The 22,760-nt window shown below is 37.2% G+C and overlaps 1 protein-coding gene across 2 annotated transcripts in view; it reads right to left on the bottom strand.

Moving 5' to 3' along the window:
- Window positions 1-22,363, bottom strand: part of LOC145267823 (arrestin domain-containing protein 17-like) — a 37,012-nt gene extending 14,649 nt beyond the window's left edge. Inside the window, exons 1-3 of one of the 2 annotated variants that reach the window (XM_080123329.1) lie at window positions 22,033-22,363; window positions 13,147-13,278; window positions 8,121-8,344 (exon numbers count right to left, since the gene is read on the bottom strand). In XM_080123329.1, coding sequence (XP_079979455.1) covers window positions 8,121-8,344; window positions 13,147-13,278; window positions 22,033-22,153 — 477 coding nt within the window. In that variant the 5' untranslated portion in view covers window positions 22,154-22,363. The remainder of the gene's footprint in view (window positions 1-8,120; window positions 8,345-13,146; window positions 13,279-22,032) is intronic. The other variant, XM_080123328.1, reaches the window with a different exon arrangement.
- Window positions 22,364-22,760: the final 397 nt, after the last annotated feature.

Here is a 22,760-nt window from a genome sequence, read left to right as displayed (position 1 = left end):
GGGCAGTCTTGGTCAGGCCTTCGACGTCCTCACTCCCGAGGACTTTAGACCCTTAGTTGAGGAATACTTCTAGTTAGGGAAACATGGCCTTGAACCTGGCTAGCTTAAATGCGAGGGGCATGAGGTCTCGAAGCAAGGCTGCTCGCGTGCTGAGGGACCTCATGGCCCTTGAGGTAGACATAGCTGCAATACAGGAGACCCACTTTGTTGGGGCTGGGGACTGCGATGTGCTGGTGAACGATTTTGATGTTTACTCAGCATATGGCAGTCTCCAGAGCCGGGGGGTTTCTGTGCTAGTAAGTCGCACCCTATCTGCGACGGTTACACTTGTTCATGCGGACGCTCATGGGAGGCTGGTCGTGGTCGATGTTGCCGTTAGCAGCAGCGCATTCCGGATCATGGCAGTTTATGCGCCCAACATCCAAAGCGAGAGGGTTTCCTTTTTTCGGCGGGTGGAGGGGTTTCTCTCTTCGGGTCCGGAGCGAGTAGTTTTAATGGGGGACTGGAATGCCATCCTGGACCCCAAGTTAGATAAGGTCGGGGGGCCTAGTGGGACGGGTAGGTGTGAAAGCAGCCTGTCTGACCTGATGGCCTCGTGCGATCTGGTCGACAGGTTCCGTCTGGATCACCCCGGGAGGGAGATGTGGACGTGGCATACTAGTGCGGCCGCCAGTCCAAGTACATACTTGGACAGGATGTTAATTAGAAGGGGCGACGTAGATTTTCTATCTTGTCCCACGTTCCACTGGTTAGGGCATTCGGACCACAAACTTGTGTTGGCCCGTTTGAAGTTAGGTAATAGGCCTAGGTTGGCTGGCTACTGGAAGATGAACGCCTCCTTGTTGGAGTCGGTCGACTTCCGGGAGCAGCTGACGACACTAATTCAGAGGGAGTTAGTGGGGGCGGTTACCGGGAGTAGGTGGTGGGTTAATCTTAAGGTCACCATTAGGCATTTTTGTGTCCAATATAGCCAAAGCCTCGCTTTAACTAGGGCTCGGACCAAAAAGCACCTAGAGGATAGATTGACCCGGGCGGTGGCAGGGGGGGATTCCCTAGATCTACCACTAATTAAGGGGGACCTCAGTCGCTTGGCTAGCAAGCGATATGAAGGTCAAGTAGTTAGGGCTAGGTTAAATAGAGTCTCCAACGAAGCCGTGAACGTTGACGCTGTTGAGCGTGGGGCCGCTTTAAGACGCGGCTCGGATGGGTACATTCGGGAGGTGAAAAACCTGGAAGGACGTTCTCTCGTGTCGACGCGGGAGATCTGCAATGGGTTTCGGCAACATTTGGAGGAGCACTTCACCAAACTACCCAGACTCCGCGGCCAGGAGTTTGGCAGCTATTTAGCTGGCTCGCCCCGCCTTACTGCGGCCCGAGCGGCTAGTTGCGAGGGGGTGGTTACGGAGCGTGAGGTCATTACTGCGTTGAAGCAGGTTGGCCACAACAAATCTCCGGGGCTCGATGGTTTGCCCTACGAACTGTACTTGAGGCTGTCGCCCATGTTTGTGCCCCTTTTGACGGGCGTGTTTAACCACTGGTTTGCCCAGGACTCGATCCCGAGGCAGGTAACCAAAGGAGTGGTCACGCTTCTGAAGAAGGGAAACCAACATGGTGGGGGGAACTTAGATGATTATAGGCCCATAACTCTGCTTAACGCAGATTTTAAGATTTTGGCCCGTATTCTTGCAAACCGACTGCAGGTTGTTATCGACGAGTTGGTCGAACCGGATCAGAACTACGCTGTGAAGGGTCGAACAATTCAAAACAATCTGCACTTGGTGCGCACGATAATAGAGGGGTTAGAAGACGACACAGAAGCCGCGCTGATCAATTTAGATCAGTCCAAGGCGTTCGATAGGGTGGACCATGGGTTCCTGAGGGCTGTTGTGGAGGCCGCCGGCTTTGGTCCGGACTTCCGCAAGTGGATCTTCGCCCTGTATCGTGACCCCGCGGTGGTGGTGCAAGTCAATGGTAGGTTGTCGGAGTCCTTTGGGGTCTCCCGGTCGGTGCGGCAGGGCTGTCCGCTGTCGCCTCTGCTCTATGTCCTACGCGGCATTGCTCTACCTGGCGGCCGATTTGCCAGGGTGTCCGCGTACGCCGATGACGTCACCGTTTTCGCAGCCAGTCGTAACGACATCGAAGCGGTGATAGAGGCGATCGCTGAGTACGAAGTTGTCACAGGGGCCGTGATCAATCGCAGCAAGTCCGTCGGCCTGCGGTTGAGCGCCTGGACCGGGGTAAACTCGCTTCCAGGTGCGTTCGGCTGGACTGATGGCCCGGTTAAGATCCTCGGTGTGTGGTTCGGGCCGGATCTCCAGCTGGACAAGAATTGGTCGGAAGTACAGACTAAGATCGAATCGTCTGTCGTGACTTGGATTCGGAGGAGATTGTCCTTGAAGGGTCGTGCGGAGGCATGCGCCACTTACGTGTTTCCGTTGATCCTTTACGGTTTATCTGTTCTTCCCCTGCCTGCGGACCGCTGTAAGGCTTTAGAGCGACTCCTTTTCAAACTGCTCTGGAAGGGAGGAAAGCCGTATGTCCGTAGACAGGTCTGTACGCAGAAGCTTAGCGAGGGAGGCTTGGGGATGCCTGATCTGCGCAGCCATCAACACGCAGAAAGACTGGCGTTCCTGAGTCGGACACTGATAGAGGAGGCACCCTGGGTTCCGGCCGTGCAGCGCGCTTTCCCACGGCTATTAACCAACCCCGCCGCCGAAGGTCGCCGTCGACCAGCGGGGGAAGGGCGCTTCCTGACCGAATGTCGAGCCGCCCTTAGGGCATTGCCGGGGTCCAATGACCTTGCACGGCCTAGGTGGAGGCTATATGAGGAGTTAGTGGAGGGTACCGCGAACGATCCGCTGGTGGAGCGGCTACATCTGTCGAGGGGGGAGGTTCTCTCGCTTTGGAGTTGGGCGCCCGCCAGTAGCTACATTAATAATTCAGAATTTTCGGTAACGTGGAGGCTAGTCCGGGATGCGTTGCCTCTCTTCGACCGACTTGCCAGGGATTTCCGGGATCCCGATTATTATTTTCCCCCGTGCCCACGCTGCAACGATGAGAACGAGGACGAGGACGAAACGCGTGAACACGCGTTCTTTCTTTGCAGCGGGGTGCGGAGTCTCTGGAGGTATGTCGAAGGGGTAACGGCTCGCATCGACCCCGAGCGGTCGGTGCCACTTGATTTGGCGTACGTGGTTGACAATGTGGACCCGCCGTTTATCAGGGAGAAACGGGCGGTGTTTCTGGCGATACTGGCTGTAGCTAGGTTAGTGACGTGGGTTACACGTCTGAGCATTGTCTATGAGGGGCAATCTGCTTCCGATCAGGATCTGGTCCTTTATTTTAAGCATCAACTTAAAATAAAAATCAGATGTGATTGGAAAAGATTGCCCCGCATCGACTTTGATAGGAGATGGGTGCACAACACTAGTTTGTGCATCCGACGAGGAGCCAGGTTCGAGTTAGTGTTTCCACCCTAGTGGTATTGTTCCTAAGGTGCTGAGGTTTGGTTTTCTCGGAACCCAGCCCCTTATGTAAAGTAATATAAGGTCAACCTTATACGATGGGTAGGAGTAGGCTAGGTAGGTGTTTAACCACCAAGAGTGGATAGCTTATGCTTTATTAGGGCCTAGACTAGGGTAGTATGCATGTTATCCTGTTCCCGTAGTCTTTTATTTTTTCGTTAGATTGGCACTAAGAGAGCTTCCAAAGATGCCCAGTCCACTTGTTTATTTTGTCCCCGGCCTATTTTTGCCCATTACGCACTTTTATCTTGGAAGACGCCATCCACCCCGGTTTACCCCAACCCCAAGTTATTTTTCACACATACCCTTAGGTCCTCCACTCCCCTCTAGGGAACGACCTGCTTGCTTTCACCTCTTCCCCCCGGGGAGAGGAGCGGAAGACAGTGGGCGTTTCACAATGACAGACCAGCTATTAGGTAGGGAGGGTCCCTTACTAACCTGCCCCCATAGGCATTTTGTTTATTTGCTTTCTTTTTCTTTCTTTTTGGGTGTTTTCTAGTTTGCCCCCCTCCCATCATTCCACCCCCATTAATAATAAAAAAAAAAAAAAAAAAAAAAAAAAAAAACTTTATTTTGTATATAAATAAGTTTTGTTTTGTTCCTGTACATATTTGTTTTAAAATCTTTTCAGCGTGAATGTCGCCCGCCATCCGTGTAAGCTGGGGAGCTGTTATTTTAAGTAGGTCCTGGTAAGAATGTAAGGCGGTTATGCAAATAGTGCGTGATAGAAACTCTAGTATAGGTTTTACTTAATAAAGTACTTGCTATCAAACGCAAGTCTAGCCTAGGACCAGCAAAGACCCCTATTTTTCCCCACTTCCCCCTACTGGCCCTGGTGCCTAAGTTGTTACGGACCCCTAATAAGGCCTTGGCAGTAGATAATGCCAAGGTCGGGGCCGTAACGACTAAATAAAATCTGTTCTTCAGATGCTGCACTTCTATTTCTTGTTCTCTTTCGGTGGAGGAGAAATCCTTCACGACTGAGACAATAATTTTTATTTTTGTACCTTTTCTCCATGTTAAAAAAACGACCCTGGTGTCTAACTCTGTCCCGTGGGAAGGCATAGTAAATAGGCACATACATACATATACATACACACACGCATACATACACATATACATATATGCACACATATACAAATACATACACACATATACATACATATACACATACATATACGTGCACATATATGCCCATATACATACATACATATACATTTACCTATATATACATACACATGCATATATATGCATCTATACACATACATATGCATATATACACATACATATATATATGCATATGTACACATACACACATATATGCATATATACACATACATATACATACACACACAACCATATATATATACGTATATACATACAAACACACATAAATATATATACACACATACATATATACATATATACATAGATATACATACATATACATACACATGTACATATGTAAACATGCATAAACATATACATACATATCTACAGAGATACATAGAATTATGGCAAATCAATTATTACATGCTTCCAGCATTTCATGCCTACATGCATCACAACTTTTCCATCGCCACAGGACTATTTTTTATAGACTATGACAGCTAAGTCTCTCTCTCTGTTCAAAATGCTGAGATCCAGCAAAAAGCAAGAGCAAGATAGCCAGCAACAAGTTAAACTGCAGACCATCTTAATGCGGGTACTGGTCTCCCGCTTTATGTTTTTTTTTTAATCAGAGATTTGCTTCTCCTAGAAAGGTTGCCTTCACTACGGCTTTTGGGAGCCCTCTCCACCCCACATATACATGGAAATAAACACATGCATGTACACATACAAGCATACATACAGATGCATGCAAACATACATTTAGAAAAACGCACACGAACACACATGCCAACATGCACATACACACATACACGCATACATATATACATGTACATACATATGCATGTACACATACACATACATGTAGAATATACATGAAGGAGTATTCAATGATAACAATGATGGTTAGTACATACATGATGATTGCAACATCTTGTCAGACGAGTGCCACTCCCTCACACACTAAAAGTCCATGAGCCCAAAAATTACTTCCATCGCCACATGGACCATTTTAATAGACAAATGCCTGAGGGAGTATATCTATACACAGATGATGTTACAGAGTCTTAGCTTTGTACGACAGCTAAGTCTCTCTCTCTGTTCAAAATGTTGAGATCCAGCAACAAGCAAGAGTAAGATAGCCAGCAACAAGTTAAACTGCAGACCATCTTAATGCGGGTACTGGTCTCCCGCTTTATGGTTTTTTAAATCAGAGATTGTCTTCTACCTCTCTACCTCTCTACCCCAACACATACACACACACAAACACACACGGTGCTAGTTGGCCGTTGACCCCGAAAAAGGGTTCATTCACCCCTTGGAAGGTCTTATTTTTAATCCTTCAGGGAAACTAGCCACCCTCCTCACCAAACAAGTCTGGTGGGGGAACCAGTTTAGTCGCCGGTGACCCGACAATGAGGCAGGTATGTCAGATCATGTCATATGCTACTGGTACCATGTAACCCAGTAGTAATGATTGCAACGTCTTGTCAGACGAGTGCCACTCCCTCAGGTACTGAAAGTCCATGAGCCCGAAGATAACCTTAACTTTAGTCCTGCTGGAAAAAAAAAAAAAAAATTCACACGCACAAGCAGACATGACACTAAAGACGACGGTCACTGGTATATATACATATACATACATGCACGCATGCATACACATATGCACATACACACATACAAATAACCCACGTATATGCATACATAAATACACACTACATATATGCATACATAGACATACTTATACATAAACATACACAAGACGGTCATTGGCATGCATACACACACATATATATATATATTTAAACGCAAATATACATATATACAGATACACACATATCTGTAAACATGCACATATATGTACATACACCATGAATACACAAACATACATATACAGACACACATGCATAGAATCCTGAAAAGATCTCTTGGTTGGACTCACTAAAATAGGGGTAAATGTCAGACATCTGGTTGGATGTCCCATCCCCTAGAAGAAAAAGTTTAAGAAAAATGAAAAAAAAAAGGGATATACAAACACACCTACAAATACATACACATATACATACATACATACGTACACATACGCACATACATATGTACACACACACTTACCTACATATACATACACGTACGTAAATATGCACTCATACATACAGATATACATACATACACACCTACAAATACATACACACATATACATATATACATACATACATCCATACGTGCACATACGCACATGCATATATACACACACACTTACCTACATATACATACATGTACGTAAATATGCACTCATACACATATACATACATGCCCACACATACACACATATATATGCATACATACACACATGCATAAATACACATACACACGCCCATATACATACATGCACACATACACACAAACACACATATACATACATATAAACATAGATATACACACATACACATACACATGTACATAAGCATACATACATCTATACATACACCTATACATACACATGTATATATATATATATATATATATATATATATATACACAGATACATGTAATAATGGCAGACCAATTACTACATGCTTCCAGCATTTCAGACCTACACGCATCACAACTTTTCCACATGTCATATGCTACTGGTACCATGTAACCCAGTAGTACATACATGATGATTGCACCGCCTTATCAGACGAGTGCCACTCCCGCAGACACGAGCCCAAAAATGACTTCCATCGCCACAGGACCATTTTAATATACAAATGCGTGAGGGAGTATCTATACACAGACGATGTTACAGAGTCTTAGCTTTGTACGACAGCTAAGCCTTTCTCTCGGTTCAAAATGTTGAGATCCAGCAACAAGCAAGAGTAAGATAGCCAGCAACAAGTTAAACTGCAGACCAGCTTAATACGGGTACTGGTCTCCCGCTTTATGGTTTTTTAAATTAGAGATTTGCTTCTCCTAGAAAGGTTGCCTTCACCACGGCTTACGGGAGCCCTCTCCACCCCAATGCACACATACATACACACAAACATACACGGTGCTAGTTGGCCGTTAACCCCCAAAAAGGGTTCATTCGCCCTTTGGTACATACATACATACATACATACATACATACATACATTTAAACAGACAGGTGAGATTTATATTATAGATGTTTCCCATATTGCAATTTAAAAAATACAACTCAAACTCTAATCTTTGTAGATTAGTAGTTCATAATCGATTGTCTTTGAGATGCTAAAGATTTGAAGAAAATCTGAGAACCTTCATGACATACCGTTCTTGAATTTTGTTGGAATATCTGAATGTCTGCGTGTATGTTTATACGTCCAAGTAAAAGTCAGAATGACAAAGCAAAGAACCACAAAGTTAGTATTTTCTTGATCAGCGTTGCCCCGGATGAATAGTATCTAAGAAAAATTAATAATAAATATTAAGAAAAAAATTATTCATTCTTTGTCCCTAAATAGATCAAAAATGAGAAATTACCTTAGCTTCATACTGAGTGTTCAAGTCAAGTGCACTTTTCACTGTCAAAGGAATTTCACGTATGTAGTCAAAGGTCCAGGGTTTGTCTATGACCGCTTTTAGCAAATACTTTATTTTGCCGTATTTATGTTCAAATGATGATGGAATGTTTACTGGTAAGTGAAACTTGAAGGGAAACTTATGTTCACCTTCCAAGAGCTCGATTTGTTTGTTACTGTTGGGTCCTAGATAAAAAGAAAGAAGTATAATAAAACCTTTTAGATGTAATACCAAAATTTATTACTAAAATAAATGAATCAATTTACAACTTAAAAAAATACTCAGAAGCATTGATAGGTTTGAAATATTTAAATAATTGAAAGTAGAAGCCTTTTCAATGCAAGATTAATTTAAAAAAAAATGGCCGCTCTTTATTAAAATAGTCAAGTTAATTTGAACAGGAAAATAGTCACGCAATAATTTGTCTTGGCAGAATTGTCTCCCTTTAACTAGATAATTGAAACCAATTAAATTAGCCAGACAGAACGCAGAGAATTAAATTGAAAATAAAAATTTCAAAGTTAGAAACATATATAATAAAAATATAAATATTGAGCAGTAAGTTTAGAGGAAGCAAAATTAAAAAAAACATTAACTTAATTTCCAAACGATTTCAAATTTTGCCAAATCTTTCATAAACAACAGCCTCCATATGCACGCTTGAATTAAAGTTGAACACACATCTGATGATGGTAAATATTCCCAAAATATCATACCATGCATAACTTCTTATGCATAACTTCTTTCAAGGCACAAGTAAGAATCTTTACTTATATAAAAGGAACTTTGTGAGTGAGTGAGTGAGTGAGTGAGTGTGTGTGTGTGTGTGTGTGTGTGTGCGTGCGAGTTCCCTATGGATTCGGAAACGCCTGGGACGATTATTTTAAAGATTTCACACAAATGTCTTTTATGTGTCTGGTAGTGTTCTTAGATAGGTTTTGTCTCAGAATTACACTGATAAGTATAAAAAACACGATAATAAAAAAAAATCCGATTAAAGAAGGAACAGTCTGATTTTGACCCAAATGTACATGCTGATGCACAAGTGCATTTTAGAAGTTTTATCACCGCACAAGCAGAGGGGACTGCCATATAGAATCAACAGTGGGTGCTTTGATAAGGCAGGGGCGTGTCTGAAATGGATGTTTCTGCATAGAACACGATTGAATCATGATACTTAACGTTTCCATTTTAAACTTTACTTCAAGCCAGTATATGAAAAACATTATAAAATCAACTGTATTCTCTCTACAGTGCAATGCAGATTACGATGTATAGTGTAATAAGTTACTGCAGGGAAGCATGTGAAGCTTCCTTGCAATCCACCACAGTGGGTCCCGACTAGAGCAGGCAATTAATTGATTTGATTGAAAAATAGGCGCTTTTGATGGCAATAAAAGTGGTGGCCAGCGAGACAGCAGCATAGTGATGGTAGTGGTAGAAATTGGATTGAATTTGATTATTAAAAGATGACGACTTGGAAAAAACATGTTTACATCAGACTTGAAGACAACCATGTTGTAGTTAGCTGGAAAGCAGGCATGTGGTAAAGTTTCCTTCAGATGCATGGTATTAACTCCCTAACTAGAGCAGGTAATCAATCGATTTGATTGAAAAATTGGCAAGTTCACCGATTTTGATGAAAATAAAAATATTGGAAGCATGGAACATTCATTAATCCTAATTCAAGACTGGGCAGCGCTGGGTCTCACTGCTAGTATACATATAATGTAATAAGATTACAAAATAACATACTTCCAAAAGTAATGTTGCCTATTTTTTATCCCACCAGAATGGATCAGAGGGGATAGCAAATTGAATTGTTATGATGATTCAACTGATGTATTCATAAACTGAAAGTTTCATCACTCTGTTGCAGATATTGACTGTGTGAGACTCTAAGAAAGCAACTTCTGTCATGGACGTGAATCAGTAGCAGAGATGCATCATTGAAATCGTCATGTTATAGGTAGTATGGGGAAAAATAATTATAAATTTTTGTGGAAAATCTGCTACTAACAATTTGGTTGGTTGGTTTCGTTTTACGGCATATCAACTCTTTTCAGGTTATTTAATGCCGAATCCAGTGATTTTGAAGAACAATTTTTTCATAGAGTATATTTGTTTTTTTTTAGTAGGTTTCTATTTAACCCATAGTTGGGACCCTAGCAGGTACTACCACTCAGGGTCAGAATGGACCTAGGAGCAATGGCAATTAAAGGGTGGCTCCATACTCCCCAAAAAACCTGCAAGCTAGGGCCTCACCATTGGATATAGTTTAAGGTCATATCTGAGACCTAACAATTTGGATGAGAGAGTATGTAACTATGATGGACGTTGTTATTGGGGAAAAAAAACCTTAGAAATTTATGCTTTTATACAAAAATAATTCTCTTTGAACTAATGCTGAATACTCTTATGTCGACCTTTTTGTGGATTATCAAAAAACAAAAACAACAACAAAAAAAAAAAACAAAGACAAAAATAAAGAAAGTCACTTAGCTTATAAAAAATATTTATGATTATTAAAATGGATAAAATCCAACAATATGAAATTTAAAATGGAGGCCTCTAGGTTTCTCCGCCTCCATTTTAAATAAAAAAAAATAGTTATGCAATGATTTTAAAGCGATTGTTATGTTAATTTCTTTAAGGTTATAAAACATATATCCAGTTAAAAAAAAAAATCTGAAAGACTAATGTGAGATTTGAACTCAGGTTTTAACATTATAAAATCTATTACTTTAGGTGTGTACTCTGCCTTTTCTCTTTTGTCAATCAATTGCAGGTTTCGATTTGTGTATGAACAGAAAACCCACAAAAACACCATAACTTATACTCCAGACTAATCCAATCGGCAGTAAAATTCCACACCTTCACTGTATCCTGCTTTCCCGTCTGTACTAACATATATGAATATAAATGTAATTCGAACAGCCATCTTGCTGCTCGACTCCCTACTTAGAGTGCCTCTTTTTACTTACTGCCATATTTAGTAAATGAGGTAATCGATATGTGCTAAATATCAGTTATTACCGCAATGGGACAACTGGATAGGCTTTTATTAAGAAGGGATAGAAAAATAAACATGTACTTCTTCGTTTGGTAAAATTTCCAGAGATCCCAACCCGGATGTCCCAGGGGACGTAACTCTCTCAACACACAAGGTTATCTCATTTTCATTGTTTCAGAACATTACATTTACCAACAATGGTAAAATTAAGTTGAAGAAAGAAATTAAAAAAAAAAATTAAAGGGATCGGTTTTTTAGCAAAGGAGAATAGGCACAGTCTTTTCCGATTCTGATGCCCACCCCACATCCCCAATTTAAAATATATATATATATATATATATATATATATATATATATATATATATATACGCTCTGAATATCATTGAGACAAATTTAGCATATTTGGTATAGTACTATCTATTATACTATTATATTATAATATCTTGCCATAACTAGAAAACATTACTCTTGAAATATGTATATATATATATATATATATATAGAGTAAGTCATAAAATGTATATGCCGATTAAGCTACACTGAATATTCCGCGTTTCATCCACTCTAGGATTCTTCAGGCTGATTCAAGCCTGAAGAATCCTAGAGTGGATGAAACGCGGAATATTCAGTGTAGCTTAATCGCCATATACATTTTATGACTTACTAACTAGCTCTACCTACGTATTGAGCACTTTTGAAGTAAATTAAAGTTTACGCATAAATCTGTACTTTCGTATATTAATTTTATGTGAGTAAATTAAGTAGTTATATATATATATATATATATATATATATATATATATATATAGATACACATACATACATATATATATACGTACATATATATATACATATATATACACACATACATATATATAAAAATATATATACATATATATGAATTTACATATATATACACACACACACACATACATATATGATGATTGCAACGTCTTGTCAGACGAGTGCCACACTCTCAGACACTTAAAGTCCATGAGCCCAAAAATGACTTCCATCGCCACAGAACCATTTTAATAGACAAATGCCTGAGGGAGTATCTATACACAGACGATGTTACAGAGTCTTAGCTTTGTATGACAGCTAAGTCTCTTTCTCGGTTCAAAATGTTGAGATCTAGCAACAAGCAAGAACAAGATAGCCAGCAACAAGTTAAACTGCAGATCATCTTAATGCGGATACTGGTCTCCTGCTTTATGGTTTTTTAAAATCAGATATATATATACATACATACATACTTCACAATCTCATATTTTTATTGTCATCAAAATTAGTGAACTCACCTATTTTTCCATCAAATCAATTGATTGCCTCTTCTGGTTGGATAACCATCGCAGTGCATCAGGAGCAGGCTTCAAATAGCTCCTTGCAGAGACTTAGTCCACAATAAAACATAACATAAATTATACATTGCACTGTAGAGAACATACTGTTGATTTTATAAAATTATTTTATATACAATGGCTTGAATAAAAGTTTAAAATGTGGAAGTCGAGTATCGTAGTTCAATTGTGATCTAAACAGAAACACTCGTTTAAATGTGCTCATATCATATCAAAGACTGCTTGTGTCGTAATAAACTTTTCAAATACACTTATGATGTTAGGCTGTATAAGGTGTTAACTTTGGTCAAAATCGCCTGTTCTTTCTTTCATCGGATTATTTCGATTATCACTACTTATCAGAAACATTCCGATACAAAACCTAAGAACACTGCCAGATGCATAAAGTACATTTGTGTAAAATTTCATAAAAACCAACGCAGTCATTGCGGAGTCTGTAGGGAATGAACTCACACACACACAAATTTCCTTTTATATAATACTATATAATATATAATATAATTTTATATATAATATGATGTTTATATATATATATATATATATATATATATATATATATATATATTATACACAAATAACTTGTATGTGAAAAATGTAAAAAAGATTTTTTTACCTTGTCCAAAAAGAATAATTGCCAAGTCAATATACGTTTCATGATTTTTGTAATAGGTCGGATTGTAACCAATTTGAACACTATTTTCACTCCACTCAAGTTCTGCCTTTCCAGTTAGTTTCACTAAAATTCCTGGAATAAAACGAAAATTCCATTCCAGCAAATTATAAAAAAAAAATCATTGATTAAATAAAAAAAAAAAAATTGCTTTAAAATATTGCTTTTAAAAACTGATTAAACTTTCAACAGTATTTAGGAAGGAAAACACTACTATATATATATATATATATATATATATATATATATATATATATATATATATATATATATATATATATATATATATATATACATAAGTAGGTAGTAATAAATAGTAAATAATTAATAATAATAATAATAATAATAATAATAATAATAATAATAATAATAATAAGACGAAGAAGAAGAAGAAATAGTGATATATAATGAAAATTAGTAAAACTAGCAGAACCTGTGGAAATTCCATGGTAGTTGAAAAGTTTCAAAACACATTATTTTATTTATTTTTTTACAGAGGAGTCACCACTTATTAAGGCCCGGAGGCCACTCGAGGATAAAGATTAATGAATGTACAGTAGTCAAAGAGACAATATAATAGTAATCGTTAGTAGTGGAAATTTGGTAAATTTGATTATTATTAGTATCATCATCTGTGTAAGTTGAATTCACATTAAAAGAAACGGGAATCTTAAGAAGATCTCTATCATTCTAATCATTAACTGCACTCATGGAAAAGAATTTCAAAAACTACCTGGCAAATATACCCGGTGAATCAAGTGCAAGAGAGATGCAAAAAATTGCACTTAAATGGACGGTCAGAATATTAAAAAGATCTCTCGGCTTGGCATCCTATAGGATGTTGCATCCCCATATTGAACAAACTGATAATAAAATGAAAAAAAAAAAAAGAAATGCTGATAACCTGAGACTCAAGGCGGGTTTTATTTGTGCATCAATAAAGGGATTTGGTAGTTGTTCCGAGTGACGTGGGGAGGTTAGCAGCTTAGCACTTTTATCGCTAAAAAGGTTGAAAAGTGTAGATGCACTGTCTTAATTATCTGGAACTGGTGCTCGTCTTGCATAGGGAACAAATCGAAATTAAGTATTTGCTCCAATTAGTGGAAAGTATTCGAATCAAGAAAATATTTGAAATAATTCTGCTGCTGCTGCCATTGTTGTTGTTGTTGTTGTTGTAATAAATACTACTGCTACATGTTTTCACCTCAACATATATAACTAATATTACTAAAAGCCTCTATTCGTGTCTTTCAATCGTGTGTCTATTTTCTTCTCTTTTCTGCCCTTGCGGAAAATCGATGCCAAAACTTTTTCATCCAATCTTTCTTTGACTTCACACATTAAATCTATTTTTTTCTGCCCTTGCGGAAAATCGATGCCAAAACTTTTTCATCCAATCTTTCTTTGACTTCACACATTAAATCTATTTTTTTCTCGTATACATTCCTATGCATACAATGCAAACTATTTCACATTCAGCACATTAGTCGACTTGAATCTTTTGTGTTGATTGTTTTATTCTATATGTTTTGTTGTGATTGTACAGTAATATAGTTTTTTTTTTACATAGGAGTCAGCACTTATCAAGGCCTAGAGGCCGCTCGAGGATAAGGGTTAAAGAGTGTACAGTAGTCAATGGGACAATGTAGTAATCGTTAATAGTGGAAATTTGGCAAATTGGATTACTTAAGGGAAACGGCTCATCAAGAACTTGCTTGTGTTGGACTTGAAGACGACCATATTGTAGTCAGACGGAAAGCAGGCAAATGGAAGAGAGTTCCACAGGTGTGCAGTTCTAAGAAAGAAGCTTTTGTTCATAGAATTTACGTTTAGGTTTAGGCACTGATTTTATTTATAATTATAAAAGTTATAATTATAGCAAGTTAAATATAATAATAACAATAGCAATGTATATCATTATTGAATATAATAACAATAGCAATGTATATCATTATTAAATATAATAATAATAGCAATGTATATCATTATTAAATATAATAACAATAGCAATGTATATCATTATTAAATATAATAACAATAGCAATGTATATCATTATTAAATATAACAATAGCAATGTATATCATTATTAAATATAATAATAACAATAGCAATGTATATCATTATTAAATATAATAATAACAATAGCAATGTATATCATTATTAAATATAATAACAATAGCAATGTATATCATTATTAACTATAATAATAACAATAGCAATGTATATCATTATTATCAGCATTGGTATTTTTATAAGTATGATTCCCTATGCAAATTATTCTTTTATATATATTGTTTATGTATATTTCTTTTATATATTTATATTTTATATACATATTTGTTTTCTTTCTCTATCGCTTCAAACATTTTTGCACACCTGAGGCTATTCTCTATTTCTATAAATCTACTATCAGACTTTGTATGTAACATCGTTGTCATATCTAGACTGGTGAATCTTTGTCCCATTTAATAAGGTGCAGAAACGTATCCGTAATTTTATTGGTTGCACCCTTTCTTCTTCTCTGACTGCTCTCTCTTACACAGACGTGATGTTGCTAGTCTCAGTCTTTTCTATAAATATTATTATAGCATGTGTCCTTGAGAATTATTTGATATATTCCCTGCTTCATTTATTCCAGCTCGTTTGACTCGTTTGTCTAGTGGTCTTCATCAATTCGCTGTTTTGTAATACAGCTTCCTATTGTAATACAGCTTCCTATTCAGTAGCTTTTTTCAAAAAACTACAGGTTTATAAAACTCTTTTCCTGCTGACTGTTTTCCTCCTAACTATAATCTTTAACTATAATGAGATGATCATTTTTGATTCCTGGCCTGATGAGATGATCATTTTTGATTCTTGTTACAACAAGTGGCTGTATGTCTTATCATGAGCGATTTCTATTTAAACAAGTGAAGTATTCATGGTCCTCGTAAGTGCACAGTGAACGAGGCATAAAAAATGACTAAGTTCAGTATTTGCCCCCCCCCCATTTAGCCTCAAAAGTCCAAGGCCTTAACATATTTAAATTTGAGTTCAGCACCATGCAAAACTGCTAAACAGATATACACAGAAAATTTTGGATAAATATGGTAAAATAGTTCCAAAAATGGAGTGTTTTTATTAGCCCTAAAAGAGCCCCTGGAGCACACCCAAGAGTTATCGTGAAGTACAGAAAGATACAATTATATAAAAATCAGTTAGTTACAACTTTTCAGAAAGTATAAAAATCCAAGGCATCATTTTTTTTTAATAAGCACAAAAGTTTTATCTTAGGGACCCCTGATGATTGGAACTAAATGTACTACAATATTGTTTTGAAAATTTAGCCTTTCTAAGGTTTGACGGATTGACCTTTTAAAGGCCAAATTTGGGTCTTTTTACGCTCTTTCATGAACTATGTTTTTGAAAGAAGAGCGCAAAAAACGCCAAATTTGGCCTTAAAAAGGCCAATCTGTCAAACCTTAGAAAGGCCAAATGTTAAAAGCAATACAGCGATCTCAAATGTCGTACATTTAGTCTAATAAAAAATGATGAAAAAATAAAAATTAATTTTTCTTTTTTTTTTATTTCAGCTTTCGTGTCTAATAATGTGTTTGATATAAACATAGTTTTTATAAATTTTTGTTTGTCAAATAATTTACGTTGCTACACATTTACCTAAAAATGTCCTCTATTGATCCCAAAATATATTTTATGCATCTAAAATATTATAAAAGATCTATTAAGTCTATTTTTTTATGTATGCAAAAATTTGGTAAAAAGTCCAAATAAAGTTTATAATGTAAGTAAAAAAAAAAAAAATAAAACATCTCGTTTTTTTTTTGTTTTTTTTTAAAAAATAAAACTAACATTGATGTTTGACGTAAAACATTATCGGGGACGATTTTTTCGTATACACTGCCATGTTCACAGTCTCGCAGAACAATGGGGGATACCAAAGAAAAACAAAGCCATAAAATTGCCTGCTGATACTGTGTAATAATAAAGAGTTACTTGCCCTTGGTTAATATCAGGGGGAGTCTAAATAAAGTATTTGACGTGAACGGATGCGTTTCTGGTTCTTTCCTTCCTCCTCTTAAATGTAATAGCAGCGGTCACCACGTGGTGACATAGAAATTACAGGGACCCGACGAAACATGGTGTCGGATTGGGATAAATATTTTTCTTTGGGTAAGGAAACCTTATAACGAGAAAAAAAAAAGAAATATGTTTAGACTTCAGCCCCAGAGCGTTTTGACTTTACGCAACCGAACCAGTGGAGGATATGGCGAGAGCGATTTCAACGTTTTCGGAGTGCGACAAAATTATATGAAGAGTCGCCCGATGCACAAATTAGCACGCTTGTGTATTGTATGGGACCGGACGCCGAACAGATATATAAGTCGTTCTCTTTCAAGAAAAATGAAAGATGAAAAGAGTTTCGACGTGATACTGAACAAATTTGAAGGCCACTTCATGCCGAAAAAAAAATATTATGCACGAGCGCGCAAAATTTCACCTCAGAACACAAAGGGAAGGCGAATCGATAGAACAATTTATTCGGGGACTTCACGAACTATCGGAAAACTGTGATTTTCCACACAAAAATAACCAAATAAGAGACAGGCTGGTCATCGGGTTAAGAAGTGGAGAGCTATCTGAAAAACTACAACTTAGAGACGACCTAAGCTTGGAAAAGGCTATAGAAATAGCACCCAGCTACGAACAAGTGAGACAGCAAATGGCTGAAATGAAGGAAAAATTGGTTGACGCAGTAAAACAAAACGAATGGAAACAAAATTATCCACAAAAAGAAACGCAGCAACAGAGATGGGGTTTACAAAACAAAAAGTAAAATAAATTATGATAAAAGACATGGAAGTAAAGACTTGAAACCACTAAGAGTGGGAGACAGAATCCGAGAGAAAACGGATGAAGAGAAAATGTGGAGGAATACTGGTATAGTCACAGCAACAAATAAGAAAAATAGGACATATACAGTAAAGTTGAACTCTGGAGAAAGTCTAAAAAGGAACAGAAAACATTTACTACCTATTTTGGAAAACGTAGACAACTCCTCCAGAAGAAGCGAAGTTAAGCAAAAACAGGAGACAACTGTATCAAGCAGAGGACGATTATAAAAAAAACCGAACTACTTGAAAGACTTTGTTTGCAAAGATAATAAATGTTACTATTTGTAAATAAAGGTTAAAACTGTTTGTAAATAAAGAAGAAGAAGAAAAAAAGGATTTCGACAAACGGAAATGTGTAATAATAAAGAGTTACTTGCCCTTGGTTAATATCAGGGGGAGTCTAAATAAAGTATTTGACGTGAACGGACGCGTTTCTGGTTCTTTCCTTCCTCCTCTTAAATGTAATAGCAGCGGTCACCACGTGGTGACATAGAAATTACAGTGACCCAACGAAACAGATACCAGAAACTGAAGAGAGAGAATGCTTTTATTACAGAAAGAAGAAAAGGGATGTCACAATTAATTCAAGTTATTACTACTGCATGCCGGTCTCCCGGATATTCATTTAGGAGGCGCAGGAAGTTCATTGGACCACATTCCATGGAAGTGCTTTATGAACAAGTGTTCGAACATGTTTTCCTCACATATACACGCCAACATGTACGCACGCACATACGCACAGACACGTACATATATTCACGTTCACATATATACACTCACGTGCATACACACACACACGCTAACGTACACACATGTACGCACACATACGTGCATATGTACGCACACATGGGAAACGTCACTTCCCCCGAAAGGAATTTTAGACATGAGCAGTCAGAACACTCACCCCGATATAAAAGTCCACCACACTATTCAACTTCCTCTTTCTTCCCTTTTGCCTGGTTTCGTCAACCAGGCAAGTTCGGCGTCCATAGCTCTTAGTTTGAAAACTTTTCCACGTGGACGACTGCTATCATGAACGCACGGTTTTGCTGAGGCAAACACTACCTTTCTATTTACTTTCTACGCGTGGGACGGCCATTTCTCGTCCTCGACTTCATTCCTTTCTTTTCCATGCATGTAGTCGTCAACGCCTGAATGAACACGTGTTTCACCTAAACCATTTTATTTTCGACAGAAAATAAACAACATGTTTATTTTATTCAGCAACTGAGTTTTGTTTCCTTCATTCCATTCGTTTCATTATTTTCTTTTATAGCAAGTTAGGGTATTTATATCCTGGTCCCCAATACAAGCAATGGGATGCAACTCTGCAGGGAGGTGACAGGGATTGGAACTTAGTAGAAAGTATGAGACCTATTAAGTTAGAAATTATTTCGTGTACCCACTACTTCAATGCAGTAGAAATATCGTAAAAACCGTGTAAAAATACAGCTTACAAGCATGAAGTTATGGACATAGAATGTTTTAACTTAAAGAATGGTAAAACATTTGTTAAATTTTTTTAGAACTTATTTGCGTTGTTGTGTTGTGGGGGGTCCTATTGGGGACATAATGGGACATGTATAACGGGGATTCATGTTAGGGGCACATATATAACGATTGTGATGACAATACTAAGGGGGACATTTATAACAGTTTTTTGAACATCATGACGACTGTGATGATAAAGATAGAGCCATTTATATCTGGCTGGGATGATTCTTGGGGACTTCATATTATGACAGACTGGATGATATGATGCAACTGTTCTTAACACATAGAAGGGGAGGAGATACATTATTGTTGATGGAGACACATTACTTGCAAGGGGGTTATACAAGAGTTCATTATAAGATGATGATAAAAACACATTTACCTTTTTTCGTTGTAAGGAGTGACGACACGCGACAAATAGTTACAAACATAGATGGTTCCTTTATTATTCGACCGGCTGATCGGTGATGTCAGGAAATCAAATTTGGATCTATATGGTCTACTTTCCTCCCTTCACCTCTAAAGGGCTCCCACTCTCCACCTGCCTATCACCGTGTGTGATCTGCTCTGATTATCTGATCCTCATCAACTCTCTAACTTCGAACCCTCAGATTCCTATATTGAGAAATCTCCTTTGTTTATGACGTCAGAAATGTGTTTACCAACGTGACTACTTTCACGTGGATTTACAAATGTTTGTCCAAACACACTTTTGGCAAACAAAGAATCAATTCTAATTGTTTAATATCTAACCTATTTTTAAACAATATTTTTTTTAACCCATATTGCCCATTCTTTTAACTGACATATTTAATATCCAGATTTCTAAAAGAATGGACAATCGACTCTTTTTCCAAGATAAACAATATTTAACTATTTAATAGAATTAACAATGGACCGAAATCCTTAAGATTCCAATTTCCATTATTATCATTAACACTTGCCTACAGGGTTCGATTCTAGCCTTTTCCTAATATCATTTTCACTTATCTAGTCTGCTTCTTTTTTACATAAGAAAGGGACAGCCCTTTCATATAACAAATTTTGTGTAACATAACCATGTTTTGAAACTCATTAAAATTCGATTTTCAAACTGAGAGGGGATGATCATGACTCACAAGGACAATCTTTATGGCTAAGGGATCATTACTAAATTTCAAGTTCTAGGTCTGATAACTTCAAAATAGTTCACAGATAGATAGACAGAAAATTTTAGTGAAAAAAACAAAAACAAAACATGGTGATACCCGAGGAGAAGAAAATAATGTTTGATAGGATAGTATAATAACAAAATAACATACACTATACCATACCATACTATACCAAAAGGAATAGGTAATCCCTGGGAGTATGATATCATAATCACAGAACAGGTACTATACTACTCCCAAAAAGAAAAAGGTAATCCCTGAGATTATGGTATCATGACCACAAAACACATATACTACCAGTCACGAAGAAAGAGATAATGCCTGGGAGTATGGTATCATGACTACAGAACAGATATTATACTACCCTCCACCAAAAAAAGAAAAGGTAATCCCTGGGAGTTTAGTATCGTAACTACAGAACAGATATCATAATACTACCCCACCCCCAAGTAGGGAATAATGTTTGGTAGGATGTTCTCATGACAGCAGAAGAGATATGATACTACTCCCCCCAAAAAGGAAGAAGTAATTCCTGAGAGTATAGTATTATAATCACAGAACAGATATTATACTGTCCTCCAAAAAGGAAGAGGTAATCACCGGAAGTATTGTATCATAACCACGGAACACATGCATTACAACCCCTTACGAAGGAAGAGATAATGCCTGGGAGTATGGTATCATGATCAGAGAACAGATACTATCCTACCCCTGTGAGTATAGTATCATAACCACAGAACGGATAATACACCCCCTTCCTTCTAAAAAAGAAGGTGATAATACCTGAGAGGATGATATAGTGATAACAGAACAGATACTACACTAACTTTCCTTTGAATTGAGCATTGAAAGATGGTACATTAGTCTGAAATAGTAGATTGAACTGAATTGGTCATTAAAAAAAAATAATAATATAGTTTCGGTTTCAGACAGACAGATACAAAATCTAAATTAATAATAGAGATGAAGTAAAGATCCGGGTTCTTGCAAATACCAAACCCGTGTGGTCACATTATTTTGGAACCCAAAACATTTTGTTTAGCTTTTGAGATGTTACATCAACTAACGCCGTACATAAAAATGTTCTTGTTTTTTTTTGTTTTTTTAACTTCGGCGATAAAGACAAATGTATTTAAAAATGAACATTAGTATGAAAACTGACAAAGGATATTTTTTTCTCCATCTTCATTTTTCATAGAATGTGTTCACATTTAAATAAGGATTAAAAAAAAAAAAAATAGAAAGAAAATGAAAATAAAAAACAAAATCTGAAAAAAAAAAAAATGCTTACCTCTTATTTTCATTGATTTTTTTAATACCACACGGACAGAACCTTCTATTTTCTCCCCGGCATTATAAACGCAGGAGGCATTCTTATGCAGTAAGATGCTGAATGTTTCAAACTTATTCATTTTACCAAGACAACACACCCACCTATGATTATGAACAAAACAAGCTTTATGCTTTTAACATTTTTCAACGGTTCAAACTCCACAAAAGATAAATAGCTATTAATTTTTATACTTGTTTTAAAAATGAAACTGAATTACTCGTCTGTCTTTGTTTCAGTCTGACGATAGTCACATGATTGCAATCAAAATTCTTTTATTTTAATCTGGCAATTTTAATGAGTTATTCAATATGTTTAAGTTGATAATGAAATCTCGTCTTCTAAACATTTTTTAAACCATTTAATTATTGTATTTGAAGATAAGTATATCAATATTTAAAAAAAAATTTTTTCATTTTATTTTACTGTTTATTTTTACCACAATTAATCACTTATCAAGGCTAGCAGCCACTCGAGGATAATGGTTTATGAATGTCAGATAATGGCAATGGTAGTGGAAACTTGGAAGAATTCGACTATTTAAGAGGACAGCTCAGCAAAAATTGAGTTCTTTTTATCATTTAAAAACTAATAATAATAATGAAGATTATTGTGTGCAAGGCCCTAGGGTTGCACTACAACTCATAATGGTTTACAAGTGTTCATATATATGTGTATCAGATGTAGGT

Source organism: Euprymna scolopes, chromosome 4, assembly GCF_053919585.1.
Source record: "Euprymna scolopes isolate OS-2025 chromosome 4, ASM5391958v1, whole genome shotgun sequence".
NCBI classification, from domain to species: domain Eukaryota; kingdom Metazoa; phylum Mollusca; class Cephalopoda; order Sepiida; family Sepiolidae; genus Euprymna; species Euprymna scolopes.
The sequence above is the reverse complement of the archived record's forward strand: the minus strand, read 5'-3'. Positions and strand labels throughout refer to the sequence as shown.